The sequence below is a fragment of the Dama dama genome, chromosome 22, assembly GCF_033118175.1.
Source record: "Dama dama isolate Ldn47 chromosome 22, ASM3311817v1, whole genome shotgun sequence".
NCBI lineage: Eukaryota > Metazoa > Chordata > Mammalia > Artiodactyla > Cervidae > Dama > Dama dama.
In genome coordinates this window covers 480,551-504,522 of record NC_083702.1, presented here as the reverse complement: position 1 = coordinate 504,522, position 23,972 = coordinate 480,551, and the positions used below count along the sequence as shown (strand labels likewise).

The following is a 23,972-nucleotide window of genomic DNA, read 5'->3' as shown; positions in this document are numbered from 1 at the left end:
TGACTTACTATGTAATTTGCTCATTCTTCTTGGTTATTGCCTTTCTCCCTCACTAGACTCTGAAGCCCCACAGGGAGGGATTGTTGTGCCAGTTTTGCTCACCGCTGTATCCCAGTGCTCAGCACACTGAGCACTCAGTGAGCACTTGCTAAGCGCATTACTCAAAAGCCTCCTGGTGTCCCTGCCAGCTGCTCCGCCCCCCGATCCACACCTGCCTCACCAAGTGGTGGCATCCTCGTGGGCAGGCGGTGCCTTGTTCACCACAGACTCTCCAGCACAGAGCCAAGTAGGTGGTGGGCGCTCAGTAAACAATGGCTAATAAGAGAAGGCCGAGGACTGCATCTAATTCACATTTGGTTCTCAGCATCTAGCAGAGCAATGAGATCTAGATTCGTTCAGGCTTGTGGCAATGGTAACTGAGTACCTGCTTATACTTTCATATTAATTTTTTTGTTTACTCGGAATATTATTTTAATAAAAAGGTGACCTGAAGGAAGGAATGCCTGTTGCTCTGGGTTACCCCATATGTCCTCTCACAGACATGACCACCTGGCACCCAGACTCAGGCCTGGGACTGCAGCTCCTCCCTATGCCGAGGCCTCCACAGAGCTGTGCTTCCGCCCAGGGAGGTGCAGAGGGCATGTTGGTGCAGAGGAGGCAGGTGGGCCCTAGCTCCAGCAGACAGTGGCACCAGGGAACGGGTGGAGGTTCTGAAGCAAGATTTTATTCCAGGTGCATATGTGGGTGTGGACAGCAGAGACCCATATTTAAAGCAGATCAGAAGCCTCTCACAGTCTCCAGCCCTAGCCCTTCCCTGGCCACCTCCCTGGCCTGAGCTGGAGCAAGGGAAGGGCCTCCTAGTCCCCCATCCCCCAAAAAACCCACAGGTACTTAAGGGCTAAAACAGAACCATACAGCCTTATCTTTATTAGCATCTAGCAAGAAAAAAAAAAAAAATCAAGATTCCCTCCAGCCCTACCTCTGCCACCTGAGCCCTCAGGGAGCAATGTCAACTGGGAGCGCACTTGTTTCCAGAGATCTTCTTGGAGCCTGGGCACCCATGCGCTGCCACCCCTGTGCCTGCAGGCCGACCACAGGCCCCCTCCTCCACTCTGTGGGGACAGAAGGGCAGCTGGCATCTCTCCAGCCCTTAGCCATCAGCCTTGGGAACTTGGAAAAGATTGGCGATGTCTAGCAGAGCTTGACGGATCTGGTTGCCAAAGCGCTGGGCATTCTGTGGAAGTCAAGAGTTCAGACCAACCTCCAGGCGAGCCCCCCACCCCCTGGCCCCAGAAGCAAGGGTCCTTCCCGACGTGCCCTGGGCTGACCCTCCTCAGGCGGAGTAGCAGCAGGGCAGACTCACCGTCTCTGAGCTGGAGAACTTGCTGGAGACGTGGAAGAAGATGGTGTCCTCACCCGCAATCATGTAGGAAACGCCGTAGCCATCATCTGCCACCTGAGGCAGCGCGAGGGTAAAGAAGGAGAGGTGAGCTGACCTTGAAGATCTGAAAGCCAAGCTGATGTTATCCTTGCTCTGCCCACAAGATTCACAGGAAGGCGCCCACCCCCAGGAAACCATGGGAAAACACAGGAGTTCTGTGCCCCAGGGTTGCAGACCCCACCAGACCCCCATCCACAACCTTGCGTTCCCTCAGGAGGCTCAAGAGCACCACCTCTCTCCAGGGCGTCTCCAGCTCCCTGACCAACTAGCCTGTGTGAGTCTCAGTGGGAGAGCTGGACTCTCTGTAAGCCCCCTTCAGAGGGCACATCAGCTCCAAGCAGGGTCAATCCAGCAGGGGGTGTTGACAGGGGTGAGGTCCCATCCACTCTCCTCCCAACAGGTCGACAGGTACCCATTCTGTTCCCATGCCAGGCAGGTCCAGGCCTGTGCTCTTGCCTCTGGTCCGACCTCCTTGAGTCCCTGCACCCTCCAATGACACCCCCGTCCCCTGGTCCCACCCATCTGCCCACCTTCAAGAGCACTTACAGGGCCAAAGCCACCGCCAGCAGCCAGGTGTTTGGGGTACTTGTTTGGGTCGAACATGCGGATCTGGAATTGAGCGATCTGGCTAGTGGAGAGGCGCCAGGGTTCTGAGAGCACCTGTGACAGGGAGGCCCTGCAGTCAGATGCTCTGCACACCTGCAGACAGGTGGTGGCTGAGCACCTGTTCAAGCCTGGCACTGTCCCGGCTGAGGACGCGGAAGGCACGGATGCAGGACCTTCCTGACTGTGGCCCTGGTCCCCTGGTCTGTTCTCACCATCACAGCATCTGCACAAAACCCTCCATCACGGGACCTGCCTGTTCCACCCCTGCCTCTACCGCACCCTGAGCTGTTGTTCCATATCCCACCCCGTGGCCTCAGTGGCTGGCTGGGCACTGAAGGCTCCCTCCACCCAGACACCCCAGTCCCCTTGAGCCTCTGAACTTCCCTCATGGCTGCTGCCACCCCTGACATGTCATGTTTGTCCGTCCATCCCCCCTCATGCCAACACCCACTCTACAAGGGGAAGGCTGCTGCTCGGGGCCAGTCCACATGCCTGGGTGGGGCATGGAGCAGGAAGAGCCACTGAGAGCGGGCCTAAGGACACAGACACACCCGTCCACACTGACCTCAGCCAGGAAAGGGGATTCAACTCCCAAGTACTTGGAGACCACATAAAGGCAGAAGAGGTGCCTGTCAATCCCAGCCCCTGTCATGGCCAGGCGGTACATATTCTGGTGCTTCTCAGCAGCCTTCTGGAATAGATGTTGGAGGTCTTCGTTCTGGGGGCAGAAGTAGGATCATGAAGAGTAGGTCTGACCTTGAACCAGCAGGAGGCCATGCGGTCAGCTCAGCACAAGGCCACAGAGGGCTTACCAGGTGGTGCCCCTGCATCATGGCCTGAACAAAGGCTGTGGACTCCCGGGTGCAGGAACGCACAGTCTCCGTCCGGCCCTCCCGGAACATTCTCGTCATTGAGGCTTCATAGGTCAGGCAGAACTTGCCCCTGTCCTGGGGAACACAGAAGGCTGAGCCTTGGGGTGGACCTGGGTGCCACCCCGCCTGCTCGGCAGCCCGGGGCTCCTACCCGGAAGTGCGCCAGCTGCAGGGCGATCTGCACGAAGGCGTCAGGGCTGGTCCGGCACTTCTTGATGAGGCCTTTGCCAAAGGGCAGGAACTGGAAGCAGTACAGCTCCACGTCGTCCGCCAGCGCCTTGGCCACCTGGTAGGAACTCTCGATGACCGCCTGGCACTGCCAAGACACGGAGGGGGTCAGCTGGGGGCTGAGCTCTCCAGCAGGACTCCAGGGTCATGTCCAGAAGGCCCGAGGGTTAGTAACGGAGGAAGGCAAGGCTGGGCAGGCCTCAGTGTGCCCGACGTCCTCAGGAGGAGACGCCACAGACAGGCCGGGGGCATCAGCGCAGAGGCCCAGCTGGGCTCTGTTGGGGAGGGGGTCACCGACAGGTGCTTCCCAGACATGAGCTCACACCTCACGTCTTTCTCCAACCCCCAGACAGTCCTGGGATCTCTGTTCTCCCTGGAGTCTGTCTGGACCATGAGAGACACTCGGACCTTTCCCCTGACAGTGGGGCTGGGACAAAGGGGAGGCCTGCAGGGCATCTCAGGCCCTTGTCACTCTCACACACCCACCCCTGCCCCTTCTAGGCCCGCACACCTGCTCTGGAATGTCCCACTCGAGTCGCTGAGGGGGGGGCAGCACAGGGTTGGGCTTGCCCAGACAGTGCCCCGTCTCTGTGTAGCCCAGATGGAAGGAGTCGGTGCTCAGGACAAACTGGAGGGGAAGGTCAGGCTGAGAGGCCATCCTTGCCCTGCCGCCCCGCCCCGAGCCTGCCCTGCAGGGCCCCTCCCAGGTCCTGTTACCTCCCAGAGGTGCCCTATGATAGGGGCATCTGCCCACGCGTGCTCTGTGTTGAGTCCAAGCTGGCCGTTCTTGAAAGAGATGAGCGTGAAGGACTTGTCGAACCACCTGCAGCGGGAGGAGAAGGGCAGTAGGGGGAGGCGGGGGGAGCCCGGGGGCACGCGCGCGGGGGAGCCGGGGCATGGTACCTGTTGTAGCAGTTGCCATGCAGTAGGGCCTTGCCGTAAAGGCTGAGGCTGGCCTCGTCCTCTGGGTCATAGTGGTGAGACTCCTCATCTAGAGCCACGAAGAAAGCAGCGCGCTCGATGGCGTCCAGGGCAGCCTTGTTCTTGCCAGAGCCGAAGAAGGCCTGGCGTGCCTGAGCCCACTCCACTCTGAGGGCACAAGGGCAGAGTGAGTGGGGCCCCCTACAGGATGAGAGCCCTTCCCAGGACCTGTGTCCCCACCCTCTGCACACCCCCATCCAGCCACCAGCAGTTAGAGGTCACAGCAGCAACTCCCCGTTGCTACCATCAGTGTTCCTGATGACCGCAGGTCCTAGTTAACCCAGAGGACACCGGGCCCATGTCCCTCCCCTGGTCAGGCCTCCAGCCCGAGTGCCAGGGTGGCATGCGGGACCGAACTTGTCTCCTCTTGGCGCCCCAACTTGGGCCCCTATACCTTCCCCCTGCAGTGAGGGCTGCCAGCCTCTCCTCCCCGGGCTGGGGTGGGGAGGGGTCGTCCAGGATCCTCTGGAACTGCATCTCCAGGTCCCGAGGCTTGAGCAGGCGGGAGCCCTCGTAGAGCCACACCTTGAAAAAGCGGCCCTTGTGGTAGACGGCCACGTGCCTGCTGTCCGGGAGGTGCTGCAGCACGTCTGCGGCAGAGGCCAGGGTGCTCAGACAGAAGCAGGTCCCCCCGCCCCACACACCTCCCCAGAGGCCCCCAGCCTCTGGGTCCCCCACGAGGACCTCCTCCTGGCCTGCCTTCCCCCAACCTTTGGGCATCGAGCCAGAGCTTCCATGTCTCTCACTTAATGCCAACCACAGTCCCATGAGGCATTTCACAGAAGAGGAAATCTGAAGCTCTAGGAAATCACAGACTGCCCCAGAGCCAGAAATGCAGGTGATGCTCCGGTGCCCCTGGGCAAGGGAAGAGGGTGTCCCTCCTCCTCTACAGGCTCCTCAAGGCAGGAGCTCCATTAGGCTTCCTGTTGCTCTTTGTGCAGGAGACTTCCCCTGCACCGGGAGCCCCTGCATGGAGGGGCTCTGTCCTGGTCTCTCAGGCTCCCAGTAGTAGCATCATGCCTACAAACAGTAGGTGTCTACTATTGGCCACAAACTGACTATCTTTCGCAGTTTCATGACCCTAAGACGCTCAGAGGCTTAGGGAGCAGCAGGCAGCAGGGCACTGGCATGGTGGGCCCATGGCTGGCAGGGAGGGGCCCCCACCCGCACCCCAGCATGGGTGCCCGGCTGCGGCCCGATACCTGTGTCCTTCCCCGGGATGCGAGTGGTGTTGAACATCCGCTCCATCTGCCAGGAGCACATGGGCACGAGGCCCAGCACCATCACCTGGGGGGGAGGCCAAGCACGGCTCAGATGCAGGCCACTCTCCTGGTCACACCCTCACCCCCAGCACAACTCACAGGCTTGATCTCTTCACGGTCCAGTTTACGGCGGTACGTGATCATGGTGTGGACAACATTTCCCAGGCGGGCAGCCTGCACGTCTGTGTTCTTGACAAGCACTAGGTCCTATAGGGAGACAGCAGAGCCTGTAGGGAGGCTGTGACGGATGTGCACAGCGGCCCCTCTGTCTGGGGTGTCTCGTCCCCTCCCCCAGTGCATCCTATGTACTCTCTGAGGCCAAGTACCAGAGGTGAAACGCATGACTGGTCTTATCACCCCCTGCCCTGGCTTCGACCTAAGCTGCTTTTCCAAACCCCTTGTATCTGTTGACATTTTGTTTATTTTTCTTTGAGGAAGAGGTTCCACTACCACAGAACAGCCTAAAACCTCTGGCCTAGACAAGTTGCACATAGGTTTCTAGAAAGATAGCTTTGTGGAGGAGGGGAATGGCAGCACCCTACTTGCAATGTGCTTTGGAAGTAGGAAAGGAGAGAGGCAAGCAGGCCTGTGGCTGGGCGGCATCCCCGGCTGGCTGTGCACACTTGGCCTGGGAGCAGGAAAAGGGCTGGTCCCGTGGGGTAGGGACCTGAGCCCTAACAGAAGCAACTCTGGATCTACTTAAGACGCACTTAGGGAAGTTCCCTGGTAAGGTGTCAGGACAGCTGGGAAGTCAAGGCTGGAAAGCCAGTGAGAGAAGAAGGAAGGGAGTGACAGAGCCTGAGCTGGGCAGGGCAGTGAGCCTGAGGAGCCCCAGGGGGCGACAGCATCAGGCCGCGGGGTCGACTCGGTTCTCCGGATCCCTAGTATTTCCATCACCTGAAGCAGCCTCCTGACGACTGTTCTAGGACACGCACCCCCATCTTCCCTCTGCTTCAGGCCTCACTCCAGAACCTCCACTTGCTCACGGAAACTACCACCAGGGCTCTGAGCCGTCCTCCAGGTTCTGCCCGGAGATCAGAGTGAGGACAGAGCTGAGCACAGACCAGCCCGTGTGGCTCCAACTCTTACCATGACGTAGTAGTTGCTGTTGACCATGAGGGGGTTCCTGCCCCGAAGGTAGACGTACTCTTCCCACCAGTCGCTCACCTGGGGGTGGATGGGAGGTTAGAGTCAGGGCAGAGGGTGGAGTGTGGACAGCCAGGACATAAGGAGGGTGAGGGTAAGCCCAGGAGGTAGAACTCACATAGTTGGTTGCCCACCAGGACTTGAGTACCAGGTACTTCTGCAGCCTGGGGGCAGTCTTCTCCTCGAACTCCTTGGCCAGCATCTCCATTCGATAATATTGCTCATCATCCAACAAGTGTTCCACGGATTCTAGGTACTGTCCAGGCAAGTCACCATCAGTGTGAGGGCCAGGCAGCAGGAGCCGCCTGTGTCCTGACCTTCTTCCAAGCCCAGCCTGACTGCTCCCTCTCAGGCTGACTCTTTGTAGGGGGCAGTCTCACGTTTGAATGAGTTCTTTGAATACAGCTTGCCCTGCACACTGGGATGCCTGATCCAGGCCCTCACCCGATGAACTGTGGCTGGCACACTGGGAACTGGCAGCTTGGGCAGAGATGTCTGGAAGCTGTAGAGCATGGGCCGTCGGCTGGACAGAAGGCGGACACAGACCTGAGGATACAGAGTGGAGAATGTTGAGGGGGAGCCTGGAGGAAAGAATGGAAACTAGCAAACATTGGAGGGGCTGCCCCAGACCCTCAAAACCGGGACAAACCCCGCCAGGCACCAGTGCCTGTCTGGTTGTCCCCCCCAGCTCAGAGCCCAAAGTGAGGCCCTGCGGTCTCAAACCAGATGCCTGGATCCCTCCACCGGCTTCCACTCACAGCCCAGACTCTGGTCAAGTGGCTGGTCTGGCCGTGCATCTCAAACATCCAACCGTGGTAGGAAAGAAGCAGTTTCAGGGTTTGGCGGAAGAAGAAGATGCCCATCATCCAGACCCCCGTGGAGAAGATGGCCATGCTGAAAAGTGTCCGGGTGTATGGGGTCCTGGAGGGACGTCTGTCAGAGAAGGGGAGAGGCCTGCAGGGGGTCCACTTGAGGCCAGCCTCAGGGAAATTCTGATTCTGCAGACCTGATGTATATAAAGCCATCTAGGGGTAGGCACCAAAGGAGAAAAACTCCCTGGATATACTCACATCTGAGCACCTGAGAGCATCACACACGAACTCACAGAAGCAGGGACTGAGATGGTGGCTGTCTCCAGGGAAGGCTGCCCTGTGACCTCCAGTGGCTACTGACCTGTACCTGCCCAGGAGTCTTGGCCTCAGAGGCCACCCAGCCCTCTCTCATGGCCTTACTTCTTACCCCTCAGGAAGCCATCTCTGGATATAATAGACCAGTCCCATGGAGATGTCCAGGTTGTAGTAGGAGGAACCCACTGTTGCCATAACCACGACCAGCCAGCTGGTGGGGCTACCAGGGTACACGCCCCTGATGATGCCATTCTGTGGACAGAAACAGGCGTGCTCACAGAGCAGGAAGGACTGGGGTGAGTGGAAGCCTATGAGTTCGTTGCCCGCTTTTACTCCTCCTCCAAGTTCCCACACCTGCAGCACCTGATTACTGTGTCCCACGACCACCTCCTGCTCCCCTCTCCCCTCCCCACCTTGAGCACCCCTCTGGGTTCTGCAGGGCTGGAGCCTGTCACTCAGCAGAGCTGCCAGCCCAGGTAGGGGAGGAGGACCTTGACAATGGGCAGTAGCTGACACCAGGCCTCTGCTTCCCTGGAAGGCTGGATTCTGCATCTGCTGGGAGGTAGACACCAGGACCACCTGTGCCCACCTTGATGCGGATCAGGCGTTTCTTCCAGGACCTGATCCCAGACAGGTAGATGTGTTTCAGCACCTCCCGACTGAGCCGGAAGTCGACCCCCTCTGGTGTCACAGTGAACTGGAAGGCCACAGCCTGGTGCGCTTCCGCCATCCTGAGGGTTGCTTGGCACCTGGGAGGCGGCAGGAGGGGGCGTGGGCAGGCTCAGCCGCGGAGCCGAAGCTCCGCCCCCGCTATTGTCCGCGCTCCTGGCCCGCCCCCACCACCCTCCCTGGGCCAGCCCCCGCGCAGTGTCATGGTTTCCCCCAACCCCTGGTCCCAGATCAGGCCCTTCAGCCTCGCCAACCGCCTCAGAACTTTCGCACAATGGTGCGGTGGTCGGCAAGGGGGTCAGGGCTTTGAAAAGTTGAGAAACCCCGAGGACAGCGAAGGGCGGCCTCGGGGGTGTGGGCGAGTGGCCTCGGAAGCGGAGTAGGTCTGGTTTGGAGTGAGGCGGGGGGTGCGTACCCCTAGCCCTGCCACGTGGGACCTTGGCACCAGCCTCCACCGACCCCTTCTCCCCACCCCCCGCCGCCACCCCCACGCCAGCTCAGAGCCCTGGGCCCGGTCGGCGGCTGGAGCTAGCCCCCAACTCCACTCACAGCTGGGGTTTGCTCCTGTTCGATTGTGGGGCCAGTTGCTCTGGCCCGTGTCCGCACGTCCTTCAGGGCAAGCCACCTAAGTCCCGCCCTCGCCGGGAACCTGACACCCACTCCCAAATTTGGGTTGAGAACAGATTCGGGGCAGCAATGAGAATCTACCCCGCTTCACAATGAGAATCAGGAGTGGAGACAGGGAGTGAGTGGGTTTCTGCAAGCTGAAGATGGCTGAAAGGTCTGGGAGCCTGGAGGTGCCCAACGGGGCTCACGTGAGGAGGGCGGCATTTGAACTAAAAATAGCTGAATGTAGGGAAAAGGTCACCGGGTGTCAGCTGTGCCTTCTGTTCCCTGATGGCCAGTGCTTAGGGTGGGGCAACCCCGCCCCAGGGCCCTCTTTGCACTCATTACTCCCTAGTACCCGACCCAAGTCCCCCAGGTATTTATCACTTCTAAGCTGTAGTCAGGGATGGGGGGTGCAGAGGGCTCCCACTGGCAGAACAGGCCCTGACCACCGTCAAGCCCAGATCACCCAACAGCTGTACTTCTCAGGAGGGGAAAGTGAGGCTCCCCGCAGTGGTCCTTTGTCAATCTGTGCAATTCCTGGTGAGTACTTTCCGCAGCACCTAAGTACGACTAGGACAGTGTGTGAGGGATGCAGCTAGTTTATTGTCTTATGGTACATATGCCAGGGCTTCTGCCCACTTGCCTGCGGTGGGAACCTGCTCGAACCTGGGGTCTGGGGGAGGTGAGCCTCCTTAACCCCAGTCTCAGTGGGGCTCAGCCCAGTCCCCAGGGCCTCCCCTGTGCCCCTCCCTCCAAGGACCTGCCCTGGAGGTTCCAGGAGAAATGCAAGGAGTCGGAAGTGGAGTCAGGACGAGGGGTGGAAGCTGGTCAGCTGGCCCTTCTGCTGGAAGTAGAACTGGAACCGAGACTGCGCATACTCCTAGGGAAAGAACCCCGGACTGTGAGAATGCTTGGGCCCAGCACCCCCCAGCCCCTCAGTCTGCCCGTGGCCACCTGACTATGCACTGATGTCCGAGAGGGCCCGAGGCCCTGATGTGCTCCCTCCCTGCATCTATTGCACGTACCTGGGTTACTTACCAAGTAACCAAATTCTATAGTGGACATGGATGCCTGAAGAATGGACCAGAGACCCCAAAAGAAATGAGATGCCAGGGCATACCTAAGGGGCAGGAGAAGCATTCAGAGCACACCCGGCACTGCCTGAACCCCACCACCAGGATGGCTGAGCCCCAAGGCTCTGACTTCTCCTGTCACCCTAACCCACCCTGTCCTGACTCTTCCCCATCTCAAACTGTTCTCCATCAGCCTCAGACCTCATCCTCACTTCCTGCCCCCAATCTACACTGACACCTCACCTGCAACCCGGTGTCTACCTGCCACTGTCTCCCTTTCCTCTGCATCCTGCTCTACCCTGCCACTTGTCTCCCCTCACCGATTAGCTTCCACCAGCAAATCTGCTTCCAGTTTCCTCTGCTCCTCTTGGGAGACGGTCTCATCTTTCTTTACCTCTGCCAGGTAGTGGCGAATAAAATGGAGCTGAGATCAAAAGACAAGAGTCAGGAAATGGGGAGCCTGGCGAGAATTTCCCAGTTAACACCCTTCCTCGCCATTCCTTCCAGACTTAACCCTCCTCCTCCTGTACAGGCCAGGTCCTGCTCCCCCAGCTTCTGGCCCACATACCTGCTGTCCCTGAGTGGGGTAGTTTGCAGGCTGTGCTTTGTAGAAAGGCCACTCCTCGTGAGTATAATCGTAAACCCACTCACAAAAATGGTTCCCAATGTCAAAGCCCCTGAGGGAATAAGGTGGACACTCAGCCCCAAATACCCTGGGCAGCTAGGATGCAGAGATAAAAACCTGGTCCGCCTTTCTAGGGCACTGTGGGAACAGGCCCACAGGAGGCCACCTGCTCACCCTCACCTGTAGTTGTAACTGCTGTACTCGAAGTCCACCAGCATGAGGCTGTCAGTGCTTTTAGGCTCTGAGAGCAGTAAGATGTTCCCTGGAGGAAAGTGGTGAGGTTCTGGTCACTCCAGGGTCCTCTGGCCCCCCTCACCTGAGGCTGGGAGACTCAGATGCCTTCTCTTACCTTCTTGGATATCATTGTGGCAAAAGACCACTGGTGATGGGGTAGTGTCTAGCAGCTTCCTGTAGGGGAACAGGGGCATGGGTCCTGAGCCAGAGTGACAAAGGAGGGTTAGAAGCACTCTTGTGGGCTAGGCCTGGACTCCAGCCCTCAGCAAATCCCGGGGAGGACCCCACTAGGTACTCACACCCCACACCTCCTGTGCTCTTCTGTCCAGCCTCCTCCCCGACCCCTGCCCCTACCCTGTCCCGTCTGCCCCGACCTGAGGTTGCCCATCTCATCCTTCAAGCTGTACATCTCCAGCAGGTTCATTTGGGGAAGGCCGGTGGGGGGCAGGTCCTGGATCTGCTTTAAGTACCTGAAGCCCAAATAACAGGATACACTCAGTGTGCTATCCCTCCCTTCTCCCCTCAGCCAGGCTGTCCTGCCCGTTCTGTCACTGAATGGCTTGTCTGGCAATCTTTGGAAGCCTGTTCTGTAAGAGGCCACGCTAGAGAGTGGGATACTGGCGTCACTCTACTGGAGGGGAGGACAGATCATCAGATACATTCAGTCGCAGCCCAAAGGAATGACTGGTAGCTTGGGGGTTCAGTCATGTGCAGGAGCGCTGAGGAGGCTCCTGACTCACCGATCCATGGTCCCAAATAGCCAGTGGGGCTCCTTAGTGAAAGGCATCTCCATGCCGTGGAACTTGGCCATCTTCGTGGCAATGGCTGCAGACAACACTGGATCTCGAAGCTCATGTGTCTTCAGTGGCCTGCTCTGCACCCAGGAACCTATCAGGGTGGTGAAGGGGCTGGGGCAGGTGGGGGAAGGGTGGAGGAACGGAGGTGGGGGGAGTCAGGGCTTGGGGAAAACTCCCTACCTGGGGTGAGGGATGTGAAGGCAGACACTGGGAAGGGGGTGGGGGGGGGGAAGGAGGTGCTTCGGGTAGGTCAGGGCCGGGCTCGTACTGGGATGTACTGTTCCAGCCGGCCCTCTGGAAAGACTCCATAGAGCTGGGGCCCCAGCGACCGCTCTGCAAGTATGGCGAACATCACACTCTCAAGGACCAAGGAGTCCACGCCCTGAAGGAAGATGGACAGTAAAGGGACCACAGTCACAAGGGGCCAGAGGCAAAGGGGTGCTAACACACGCAGGGTCGCCTTGCTACTCCCACTACAGCTGGGACTCACCGCCCGGGGCGGGCGTTCCAGAGCGCAGGCATTGGTTTCATAACGGACAAAATACTTAGCCCCTGAACTTTAGTGTCCTCCACTGCGCAGTGGGGACCACACCAATGCCAGACTTGGGCGTAGGGTCTCAAGGCCACGGCGGCGCTCACTCGCCCCTCACCTGCAGGATGGCCCCATATAGCCGCAGTAGCACCTCCCGGGGCTCCTCGCCAACGCTGGGCAGGTGGTCCGGCAGCGAACAGCGGAACAGCAGGTTGCTGAGGCCTCCGCTGCAGACCCACAACAGGGCGCGCTCACCCCGCCGTCCGCTCCACCGGCCCGGCGTCTAGCCCCGGCGCCCCACGCCCCGTGCCCTCGGCCCGCCCCCGGCCCAGGAACGCCGAGAGTCCCCAGGGCCCGAGCCCCACCCGGCCCGCGCACAGGAGGGGCTGACCCCTGACCTCCCACCTCACGGGGTCAACCCTCAGCTCCTCCGGCCGCGCCTGGCGCCAGGCCCCGCCCAAGTACTCTCGGCACCACTGGTAGGCGCGGCGCTCGGCGTCTCGTGAGCGCGCCGAGCTGCGCCGCCGGCTTGGGGCCGCGTCGGGGCACTTAGCCTGCAGCAAGCTGTCCTTGGTCAGGCAGCCTCCGAGAGGCCCGCCTCCGACCACATCGGTCCCCTCGGCCGCCATGGCTCCGGCACGGCCGGACCAACGCCCCGTCGCCGATCAGGCCCTTCGGGCGCGCTCGGCTCCTTCCGGCCGCGCTCGGCTCCGCTTCCGGCCAGCCTGCGCGGCTCGGGTCGCACTCGGGTTCCCCTGGTTCCACTCGGCTCTCGGCGGCGCCGCTCGGCTCTCCAGGAGACCTTGGTCCGGGCGCGCGTTCCGACGGCTATGCCCCGCCCCTGCTCAGGGCGACGGCCAATGGCGTCTCTCTCTTGGCCTGGCCGCCCGAGAGATAGGCCGTTGTTTGGACCGCAACCCGGAAGCAGGAAATGGCGCGGGCCAATCAGAAGCGTTGTGAACGGTCGGGTCACGTGGGCGAATCGCGTGGGCAGGTGGCGCGTCCTAGGAGCGGCTCGGAGTCTTCCGGGCGGCTACCCAGCAACGTTCCCGTGAGGCAAGGTGGGCCTTCGCCAGGGTCCGGGAGCGCACAGTGCAGCGTGGGCGGCGGCGGCCCTTCGTGGACACATTTGGCCCCCGGGGCAGTCGGGCAAGGAAGTTCAGTTCAGTCGTTCTGTGGTGTCTGACTCTTTGCGACCCCAGGAACTGTAGCAATCTATATGATTGCTGATATATATATGATATGTATATATGATTAATATGTATATGTATATCATATATATGATTGAATCTGTATGATACAGCAAACTATACAGGATGGATACATGCCTGCCCTCCGGAGCATCTATACTAGTTGCAGTGGGAGGAGACAGATAATAAACATACAAGACAGTTACACATTGTGAAAGGAACTATGAAGGAAACACGCAGCATGTATTGTGACAAAGAAATGAGGTAGGAAAAGCCTTATTTTAGACCAGGTAGTGCGAGCTTTTGGTAAGGCCAGCGCAGTAGCAAAGCCAAGGTCCTATCTCTGGTTGAGTTCAGTCGCCCAGTCGTGTCCCGTTGTTTGCAACCCCATGGACTGCAGCATGCCAGGCTTCCCTGTCCATCACCAACTCTCAGAGCCTGCTCAAACTCATGTCCATCGAGTCAGTGATGCCATCCAACCATCTCATCCTCTGTCGTTCCCTTCATGAGTCTGAGCAAGCCCCAGAAGATGGTGAAGAACAGAGAAGCCTGGCATGCTGCAGTCCATGGGATCACAAAGAGTTGGACAGGATTAAGGGACTGAACAAGAACAACATGTATGGATGTGAGAGTTGGACCATAAAGAAGGCTGAGTGCCTTTTAAGTGCTGAAGAATTGATGCATTTGAACTATGGTGTGGGAGAAGACTCTTGAGAGTCCCTTGGATAGCAAGGAGATCAAACCAGTTGGTTCTAAACAAATCAACTCTGAATATTCTTTGGAAGGACTGATGCTGAAGCTGGAGTTCCAATACTTTGGCCACCTGATGCAAAGAGCTGACTCACTGGAAAATACTGATGCTGGGAAAGGTTGAGGGCCAGAGGAGAAAGGGGTGGCAGAGAATGAGGTGGTTGGATGGCATCGTTGACTGGATGAACATGAGTTTGAGCAAACTCCGGGAGATAGTGAAGGACAGGGAAGCCTGGCCTGCTGCAGTCCATGGGATCACAGTCAGACAGGACTAAGTGACTGAAGAACAACCACGAAAGTTCCACTTGAAAAAAGTTTTCCCTTAAAAAGAAATAGAAGCTCATTTTACAGTGAAAAATGTACAACAGTGTATGAGTTGCCATTTGTTGTTGTTCAGTCACTCAGTTGTGTCTTGACTGTTTGCGACCCCATGGATTGCAGCAACACAGTTCAAAAGCATGAACTGCCCTGGGGTCCACCACTTCTGTAACATTCTGTATTACCTGTAAGCAGCCAGTCTAATGGAAAGAAGGAATGACTTCTTAAAGACTTACGTAAAGTCCCAGCTCTAGGGCAGTATCTTGAGGATTTGGGGTACATACACTGAATGCTGCAGTAGATAAAACATGTGCACCCGGGAGCAACAACGCAGGTCCAAGAGCCCAGGGGTTTGAACTACCTATCTCTCACCGTCATTCTCAGTGACTCAGTTGCAGAGTTAGCAACTTCTGTCTCTGTAACATTAAGCTCTGCTGGGTTAGACCCCTTGGTTCCCAGGTAGGAAACACTTCGAAAGGGAACTTCCTCTGCTTCCAGGGAAGGACACCTCCCCGAACCAGGATCTGCAAATTCCACCAGGTCACTTTGATCTCCTCATGCTGGCGAACCAGCAGGCAAAGGAGGAGGGGATAATAGATCCTGATTATTAAGAGTAGATACGGTTGCTGCTACTTAATGGGGCAGTCAGGAGTTGGTATGCATGGAGACCAAAGCATGTTTAATACCTATTCATCTGAAACTATTCTAGAAAACTGAAGAGGCGGGAATGCTTCATAACTCATTTTTAAGGCCAGCATCACCCAGGTTACAAAACCAGATAACAACACACACATGGCACCATGTCCGATGAACATAGATTGAAAAATCCTCAACAAAACACTAGCAAACCAAATACAATACATTAAAAGGACCATACACCATGATCAAGTGGGACTTTTCCCAGGGATTCAAGGATGGTTTGGTATCCACAAATCAATTTATATAATATACCACATTAACAAGACAAAGGATGAAAACCTTATGATTTTCTCAACAGATGAAGATAAAGGATTTGATTCGACACCCATTTATGATTTTAAAAAAATAAAGTGAGCATAGAAGGAATGTACCTCAACATAATAAGGGCCATACATGGTGATGGGTTTGATCCCTGGGTTGGGAAGATCCCTGGAGAAGAAAATGGCAACCCACTCCAGTTTTCTTGCCTGAAAAATTCCATGGACAGAGGAGCCTGGAGGGCTTACAGTCCATGGGGTCATGGAAGAGTTGGATACGAATTAGCAGCTAAACAACAGCAACAGGATGAGCCCATGGCTAACATCATAGTCAGTGGAGAAAAATTGAAACAGTTACCTCTAAAATCAGAAGCAAGACAATGCACACTCTCACCACTCTTATTCAATGCAGTATTGGAAAACCTAGCAAGAGCAGTTAGCCAAGATAAAGAAATAAAAGGCATCCAGATTGGAAAGGACGAAGTAAAACTACCACTATTTGCAGTTGACATGATTTTGCATATAGAAAACCCTAAAGACCCCACCAAAAATATTAGAAATAATAGATCTGAAGGAACAAGATATGGGTAGGGGATTAAGAAGTACAATCTACCTCTTTATACCTATGTATAAAGTAAATAATCTGCAAGGATATATTGTACAGCACAGGGAATAAAGCCAATATTTTATAATAACTATAAATGGAGTATAAACTTTAAAATGGTGAATCACTATGTTGTACACCTGGAATTTATATATATAGATCAATGTACCTCAATAAAAAAAAAAATCTTTTCAGTGAAAAGATTTCTGTGAAGTTATAAGGAGTTTCAACTTTAGCTTCCTGATAATAAATGGGATATTTTAAAATTTTCTGGGAAAAAATAAATAATAAATATGGTAAAATTGTGGGGCACAAAATCAACATAAAAAACTCTGTTGCATTTAGGGAATACCCTGGTTGACCAGTGATTAGGACTCCATGCTTTCACTGCCAAGGGCCCAGGTTTGATCCCTGGTCCAGGAACTAAGATTCCATGCCATGTGGCATGACAAAAAAAAAAAAAAAATACTATTACGTTTCTATTTGCTAACAATGAGCTAACATAAAGAGAAATTAAGCAAAAAGAAAAAAAAAATTCCAAAAAGATTTCTGTTCTTTCTAATTTGTTTCTTCTGTGTTGCAGCCTTTTACATTTAGCTTATTTTTGTTTTTATATTAGAGTTCATTTCTTGAGACAGCCAGTAGTTGGGTCTCATTTTTTATACAGTCTAACAGTCTCTGCATTGTAACTTAAGAGTTTATAAGATTTCTATTTAATGAAATTGACATCTTGGTCTTAAAATTACCATGTTGCTATTTGTTTTATATTTGTCCCATCTTTGTTTTATTTATCTTTCTTTTTTTTAAACCTTTGCTTTATTTATTACCTTTTTTAAAAAAAAAAAGATTCCTTGATCTTTTTTAAAAACATAATTTTGGGACTTCCTTGGTGGCCCAGTGGTTAGGAATCTGCCTGCCAAGGCAGGGGACACAGGTTCGATCCCTGGTCCGGGAAGATCCCACTTGTTGTGGAGCAACTAAGCCTGTTTGCCGCAGCTACTGAGCCCAAGTGCCCCAGAACCCATGCTCCACAGCCAGAGAAGTCACCACACCCTGAGACTGCAGAGTGGCCCCCGATTGCCTAACTTGAGAAAGCCCGTGCATAGCGAGCAAGACCCAGTGCAGTCGGAAGTAAATAAACAAATAAATAAAATTAAAAAAAATAAAAATAAAAAAAAATAAATAAAAACATAATTTTATTTATTTATTTTTGACTGTTCACCAAAGAAGCCCTGTTTATCTTAGTTTTGCTTTCTTATTAAACAAATCTGTTTCAAAATTCCATTTTATCTTCACTCAGCTAACTGGCTATATCTCTGTTAATTATTATGATTATTTTTTTGCCATGCCACACAGCATGCAGGATCTTAGTTTCCTGACTGAGGACCAAACCCATGCCCCCTGCATTGGAAGCATGGAGTCTTAATCACTGGACCACCAGGCAAGTCCCTCTGTGATTTTTAATGTGTATTCTTTAGATTTTATAGTATACATTTTTAGATTATCATTGTCTACTCTCAAGTAATAATAATCTCACATATGAGAATCTCAGTCATTAAGTCATGTCCAACTCTTTGCAACCCTATGAACTATATATAGCATGTCAGACTTCCCTTTTTCTTCACTATCTCCCAGAGTTTGCTCAAACTCATCTCCTTTAAGTCAGTGATGCCATCCAACCATCTCATCCTCTGTTGTCCCCTTCTCCTCCTGCCCTCAGTCTTTCCCAGCAAGAGGGTCTTTTAGACTTTTCCCATCAAATGGCCAAAGTATTGGAGCTTCAGTTTCAGCATCAGTCCTTCCAATGAATATTCAGGATCGATTTTCTTTAGGATAGACCGGTTTGTTCTTGCAGTCCAAGGGACTCTCAAGACTCTTCTCTAGCACCACAGTTCGAAAGCATCAATTCTTCGGCACTCAGCCTTCTTTATGGTCCAACTCTTACATCCATGCATGACTCCTGAAAAAACCATAGCTTTAGCTATACAGACCTCTGTTGGTAAAGTGATGTCTCTGCTTTGTTAATACGCTGTCTAGGTTTGTCATAGCTTTTCTTCCAAGGAGCAAGTGTCTTTTAATTTCATGGCTGCAGTCACCATCTGAAGTAATTTTGGAGCACGAGAAAATAAAATCTGTCACTGTTTCCGTTGTTTCCCCATCTATTTGCCATGAACTGATGGGACTGGATGCCATGATCTTAGTTCCTTGAATGATGAGATTTAAGCCAGCTTTTTTCACTCTCCTCTTTCACCCTCATCAGGAGGCTCTTTAGTTCCTCTTTGCTTTCTGCCATTAGAGTGGTATCATCTGCATGTGTGTGCTCAGTCACTTCAATTGTTTCTGACTCTTTGCAACCCAGTGGCCCCCCAGGCTCCTCTGTCCATGGGATTCTCTAGGCATGAGTACTGGAGTGGGTTGCTGTGCCCTCCTCCAGGGATCATTTGCATATCTGAGGTTTTTTTATATTTCTCCTGGCAATCTTGATTCTGGCTTGTGATTCATCCAGACTGGCATTTCACATGATGTACTGTGCATAGAAGTTGAATAAGCAGTTGAAACATACAGGCTTGATATATTTGTTTCCCAGTTTTTTTATTCATTTATTTATTTATTATTAGTTGGAGGCTAATTACTTCACAACATTTCAGTGGGTTTTGTCATACATTGATATGAATCAGCCATAGATTTACACGTATTCCCCATCCCGATCCCCCCCTCCCACCTCCCTCTCCACCCGATTCCTCTGGGTCTTCCCAGTGCACCAGGCCAGAGCACTTGTCTCATGCATTGTTTCCCAGTTTTGAACCAATGAGTTGTTCCATGTCAGGTTATAATTATTCCTTCTTGCTCTGAATACAGGTTTCTCAGGAGACAGGTAAGGTTGTCCAGTATTCCTATCTGTAACAATTTTCCAGTTTGTTGTGATCCACACAGTCAAAGGCCTTAGCATAGTTAATGAAGCAGAAGTAGATTTTTTTGGGAATTCCTTTGCTTTTTCTATGACCCAGTGGATGTTGGCAATTTGATCTGTGGTTCCTGTGCCTTTTCTTTTTTAAAATTTTATTTATTTACTTTTGGCTGTGCTGGGTCTTTGTTGCTGTGTGCACATTGGCTTTCTCTAGTTGCGATGAGCGGGGCTACTCTCTGGTTGCAGTGTTCAGGCTTCTCATTGTGGTGGCTTCTCTTGTTGTAAAGCACAGGCTCTGGGGCCCGTGAGCTTCAGTGGCTGCGGCACGTGGGCTCAGTTGTAGTGCTGAATGGGCTTAGTTGTCTGTAGCCTGTGAAATCTTCTCAGACCAGGGATTGAACCTGTGGCCCCTGCATTGGCTGGTGGATTCTTTACCACTGAGCCACCAAGGAAGTCCTCCTCTATCTTTTGTAAATCCAGTTTGTACATCTGGAAGTTCTCAGTTCACATACTGTTGAAACCTAGCTTTAAACATTTTGAGCATTACGTTGCTAGCATGTGAAATGAGTGCAATTGTATGGTAGTTTGAACATTCTTTGGCATTGCCTTTCTTTGGGTTTAGAATGAAAATTGACCTGTTCCAATCTTGTGGCTTCCCTGGTGGCTCAGAGGGTAAAGCGGCTGCCCACAGTGCGGGAGACCTGGGTTCGATCCCTGGGTCGGGAAGATCCGCTGGAGAAAGAAATGGCAACCCACTCCAGTATTCTTGCCTGGAAAGTCCCATGAACGGAGAAGCCTGATAGGCTACAGTCCATGGGTCGCAAAGAGTTGGACACAACTGAGTGACTTCACTTCAATCTTGTGACTGCTGTTGAGTTTTCCAAATTTTCTGGCATAGCGAGTGCAGCACTTGCACAGCATCATCTTTTAGGATTTGAAATAGCTCAGCTAGAATTCCATCACCTCCACTAACTATTTCTAGTAATGCTTCCTAAGGCCCATGTGACTTCACATTCCAGGCTGTAGGTGAATGACCATACTATCATGGTTGTCCGGGTAATTAAGACCTTTTTCGTACAGTTCTTCTGTGTATTCTTGCCACCTCTTCTTAATCTCTTCTGCTTCTGTTAGGTTCTTGCTGTTTCTCTCCTTTATTGTGCCCATCTTTGCACCAAATCTTCCCTTGGTATCTCCAATTTTGTTTCTAAACAGTTTTATTTCTTTAATTTTGGCCGTACTGTGTTTGTTGCCGCACAGCCTTTTCTCTGGTTGTGGCGGGGGCTACTCTCTAGTTGCAGTGTGCAGGATCCTCACTGGTGTGACTTCTCTTGTGGAGCTCGCCCTTTAGGCTGCATGGTCCTCAGTAGTTGTGGTTTCACTGCCACAGCAGCTCCCAGACTCTAGGGCACAGGCTCAGTAGTTGTGGTACACGGGCTTAGTTGCTCTGCAGCATGTGGATCTTCCCAGATCAGGGAGCGAACCCATGTCTCCTGCACTGGTGAAAGTGAAAGTGAAGTCACTGTGTCTGATTCTTTGCTACCCTGTGGTCTGTAGCCCGCCAGGTTCCTCCATCCATGGGATTTTCCAGGCAAGAATACTGGAGTGGGTTGCCATTTCCTTTTCCAGGGGCTTTTCCCGACCCAGGGATCGAACTCAGGTCTCCTGCATTGCAGGCAGACTCTTTACCCTCTGAACCACCAGGAAATTCCTGCATTAGTAGGTGGATTCTTTACCACTGAGCTCCCAGGGAAGCCCTCTCCAATTTTCTTGAAGAGATCTCTAGTCTTTCCCATTTTATTGTTTTCCTTTATTTCTTTTCATTGTTCACTTGCAAAATCTTTCTTATCTCTCCTTGCTATTCTTTGGAACTCTGCATTCACTTGGGTATATTTTTCCCTTTCTCCTTTGCCTTTGGGGCATAGACTTGGATTACTCTGTTGTTGAATGGTTTGCCTTGGAAACAGAGACCATTTTGTCATTTTTGAGATTGCACCCAAGTACTGCATTTCAGACTCTTGTTGACCATTAGGGCTACTCCATTTCTTCTAAGATAAGACTCTCACAACAGTGTATTTACAATTCTTCCTCCCTTTCCTTGTGCTGTTGTTGTGTGTTTTACTTACACATATGTTTAAACTCTACATTGCCAGTTTAAAAAATGTGTACAGTCAATTACACTGTAAAGAAATTCGAGCACACAAAAAAGGGTCACCCTCAGTCCTCTTTACTCCTCTGTGTAGACCCAGGTTCTCCTCTGTTGTGTTTTGTTCATTCTACAGAACTTATTTTAATATTCTTTGTATTGTGGATATGCGAGTGAAAAAGTATCTCAGATTTTGTTTGTCTGTAGTTGTTTTTAATTTCACTGTTACTTTTTGGAGGATATTTTCACTGCATGTAGAATACTAAGTTGACAAGTGTTTTCCTTTTAGCAATTTAAGGATGTCATTCCATTTATTATGGTTTACATTGTTTCTTATGAGAAACTAGCAAAAAATCTTATCTTTATATCCTGATATGCATGCATCTTTTTTTTTTCCTGTCTGTTTTTTAATACTTTCTTGATATTATTAATTTTTAGCAACTAGATTATTATATGTTTTCAAGTAGTTTATTTTGTGTTTATCCTACTTGAGATTTGTTGAGTATTTTGGACCTGTGGGTTTATAGTTTGCAAAACCTTTGGAAAATTTTCAGCCATTATTTCTTTGAATACATTTGTGTGTGTACCTACTTTGTGTTTGTCTCCAATTATACTGTTCTTAGACTGCCTGACATTTTCCCAGTGGTCAATGAGGCTTGGTTAATTTAAAAAATTTTTTCCTTTCTGCTTCAATTTGGATAGTTTCATTTTATATACTGAATTTTCATTTCCCAAAGTTCCATTTGATTCTTTTTTTTGTCTTCCCTTTATTTGCTCATTGTGTTTCTGTTTCCTATAAATTCTTGAGTATATTATATAACAGTTGTTCTAAACTCCATGGCTGTTAATTCCATCGTTTCTGTCCTTTCCAGGTCTGTTTTGACTGATATTTTTCTCTCCAGATTTTTCCTGCTTCATTGTAAGTTTGGGAATTTTTTTTTTTTTTTTTTTTAATTGGATGCAGGACAAAAGTGCTTGGATTTCATTATCTTCCTCTAAACAGTATTGAAGTTGGTTTTGGAAATCAGTTAAGTGTCTTGTGAATCAGTTTGATTCTTCTTAGGTTTGTTTTAGAACTGTTAGCCTACAGTGGTCTCTGCTCAGGGGCTAGTGTCACACGAGCTTTTGGAATTTCTGCCTTATAGTTTCCTAATAGGTTTTCTTTAAACAGCCTTATAGAATTTTATTCTACGTAAGCACGATTGAGCATTTACTAAAACTTATGGGGATCCTATTTTAGATTTTTGGAATTTTTTCTCTGAATTGATCTCTTTTCTTTATTATTTTTATCTGAAAATTCCAAATACCTCAGCCTCCCCAAAGTCTGACTTCTGTCTCTAAACTCATCAAGACCCCCCCCCCTCCCCCCCCCTCCCCTGCAAATTGGGCCTCTTCTGTGCACTGCAACCTGTAAGTGCCTGCAGGGCAATCTTAGGCTTTATGTAATTTGTTTCCTTTGTGTCTGTGATCACAGTCCTGTCCTGTCCTTTAGCCAATATCTGAAAATCGTTGCTTTTAATATTTTGTTCATTTTTCTGGATTTCACCCCTTTGGCAAGTGGGCAAGCCCAATAATGTTATTCTGTGATGACTAGAAGCCATTTTTAAAATCACAATTAATTGCTGAATGTTATAAAAATCACATCTGTTGACATAATCACACAATGTTCCTTTCTTTATCCATGAATGTGTTGGATTACCATTAGAAATGAAAGTAAGATGTTGAGCCATCCTTGAATTTCTGAGTTAAATCCATGGGATCAAGATGCATTTACAAAAATAAACTGTTGCATTTTGCTAGCTGATACTTTGTTGGGACTTTTGCACATGCTTATTAATGAAATAGACATATAATCCATTAAGTTTCTTGAGCTATTCTTACCACATTGTAGCTTCATAAAATGAGTGGAGATGTAGTGTGGTGAACTAGATTCCTAAATGGGACTTCCTGCTGAAAATGGTTAAAAATCTAGTATAAACTATTTTTCTTAAGAACTGTTTTCTAAGAACACTGATGAAGTAAGAAAGTAGTGACTAAAGAAGACCAGAAACCCAGAGGGACGAGTGGAGTGCTGCATGTCACTTCTGATCAGAGGCATTTGGTGAACCAAGAACATTTGGATTGGGGGTTTATAGCCTATGCCTTGTTGAATAGTGTCCATCCCCTTCCCCCTCCCCAAATTCATAACTACTCAGAACCTCAAAATGTGACTTTGTTTAGAAATAGGGTCTTTGCAGATGAAATTAGTTAAGATAGCATCTCACAAGCTGGAATCAAGATTGCTGGGAGAAATATCAACAACCTCAGATATGCAGATGATACCATTTCAATGGCAGAAAGTGAAGAGGAACTAAAATAAAAAGCCTCTTGATGAAGGTGAAAGAGGGCAGTGAAAAATCTGGCTTAAAACTCAACATTCAAAAAATGACTATCATGGCATCTGATCCCATCACTTCATGGGACATAGATGAGGAAAAAGTGGAAACAGTGTCAGATTTAATTTTCTTGGGCTCTAGAATCACTGCTGATAGTGACTACAGCCATGAAATTAAAAGACACTTGCTCCTAGGAAGAAAAGCTAAGACAAACGTAAACAGCATGTTAAAAAGCAGAGACATCACTTTGCCAACAAAGGTCTGTCTAGTCAAAGCAGTATACTATAGTTTTTCCAGTAGTCATATATGGATGTGAGAGTTGGACCATAAAGGAGGCAGAGTGCTGAAGAATTGATGCTTTCAAACCGTGGTGTTGGAGAAGACTCCTGAGAGTCCCTTGGACAGCAAGGAGAACAAACCAGTCAATCCTAAAAGAAATCAACCCCGAATATTCATTGGAAGGACTAATGCTGAGGCGGAAGCTCCAGTATTTGGCCACCTGATGTGAAGGGCTGACTCGCTGGAA

General features: G+C 51.3%; 2 protein-coding genes across 7 annotated transcripts; both read right to left on the bottom strand.

Moving 5' to 3' along the window:
- Positions 1 to 702: 702 nt before the first annotated feature.
- Positions 703 to 9,394, bottom strand: CPT1B (carnitine palmitoyltransferase 1B). 2 transcript variants are annotated; one of them, XM_061124220.1, is made up of 19 exons: positions 8,882 to 9,394; positions 8,253 to 8,412; positions 7,776 to 7,915; positions 7,295 to 7,469; positions 6,981 to 7,082; positions 6,655 to 6,792; positions 6,480 to 6,557; positions 5,490 to 5,597; positions 5,331 to 5,415; positions 4,523 to 4,718; positions 4,051 to 4,236; positions 3,865 to 3,970; positions 3,659 to 3,775; positions 3,071 to 3,235; positions 2,860 to 2,994; positions 2,613 to 2,765; positions 1,988 to 2,101; positions 1,364 to 1,456; positions 703 to 1,234 (listed from the first exon to the last, which is right to left on the bottom strand). In XM_061124220.1, exons 2-19 carry the CDS (start codon positions 8,391 to 8,393, stop codon positions 1,151 to 1,153), a joined length of 2,316 nt encoding a protein of 771 aa, XP_060980203.1. In that variant the 5' UTR covers positions 8,394 to 8,412; positions 8,882 to 9,394; the 3' UTR covers positions 703 to 1,150. The 2 variants fall into 2 exon arrangements, with proteins under 2 accessions (XP_060980203.1, XP_060980204.1); XM_061124221.1 differs by lacking the exons at positions 8,253 to 8,412; positions 8,882 to 9,394 and having other exon boundaries at positions 7,295 to 7,561; positions 7,776 to 7,835.
- A 130-nt stretch (positions 9,395 to 9,524) lies between these two features.
- CHKB (choline kinase beta) lies at positions 9,525 to 12,982 on the bottom strand. 5 transcript variants are annotated; one of them, XM_061124222.1, is made up of 11 exons: positions 12,608 to 12,982; positions 12,321 to 12,429; positions 11,939 to 12,052; positions 11,614 to 11,747; positions 11,248 to 11,343; positions 10,989 to 11,047; positions 10,820 to 10,901; positions 10,583 to 10,691; positions 10,335 to 10,438; positions 9,967 to 10,061; positions 9,525 to 9,821 (listed from the first exon to the last, which is right to left on the bottom strand). In XM_061124222.1, the coding sequence occupies exons 1-11, from the start codon at positions 12,829 to 12,831 to the stop codon at positions 9,646 to 9,648; spliced, it is 1,302 nt and encodes a 433-aa protein (XP_060980205.1). In that variant the 5' UTR covers positions 12,832 to 12,982; the 3' UTR covers positions 9,525 to 9,645. The 5 variants fall into 5 exon arrangements, with proteins under 5 accessions (XP_060980205.1, XP_060980206.1, XP_060980208.1 ...); XM_061124223.1 differs by having other exon boundaries at positions 9,980 to 10,061; positions 12,608 to 12,976; XM_061124225.1 differs by having other exon boundaries at positions 11,851 to 12,052; positions 12,601 to 12,705.
- Positions 12,983 to 23,972: the final 10,990 nt, after the last annotated feature.

What these genes read in the sequence shown, in the direction of transcription:
- CPT1B (XM_061124220.1), bottom strand. Translation starts at nt 8,393, where the DNA reads ATGGCGGAAGCGCACCAGGCTGTGGCCTTCCAGTTCACTGTGACACCA. An exon ending in TGCAGCTGGCGCACTTCCGG is followed by an intron (nt 2,995 to 3,070) that starts GTAGGAGCCCCG and finishes TGTGTTCCCCAG; the next exon opens with GACAGGGGCAAGTTCTGCCT. An exon ending in TGATGCAGGGGCACCACCTG is followed by an intron (nt 2,766 to 2,859) that starts GTAAGCCCTCTG and finishes TTCTGCCCCCAG; the next exon opens with AACGAAGACCTCCAACATCT.
- CHKB (XM_061124222.1), bottom strand. Translation starts at nt 12,831, where the DNA reads ATGGCGGCCGAGGGGACCGATGTGGTCGGAGGCGGGCCTCTCGGAGGC. An exon ending in GATGAGATGGGCAACCTCAG is followed by an intron (nt 11,048 to 11,247) that starts GTCGGGGCAGAC and finishes GTTCCCCTACAG; the next exon opens with GAAGCTGCTAGACACTACCC. An exon ending in ACCCCACTCAGGGACAGCAG is followed by an intron (nt 10,439 to 10,582) that starts GTATGTGGGCCA and finishes TTTTGATCTCAG; the next exon opens with CTCCATTTTATTCGCCACTA.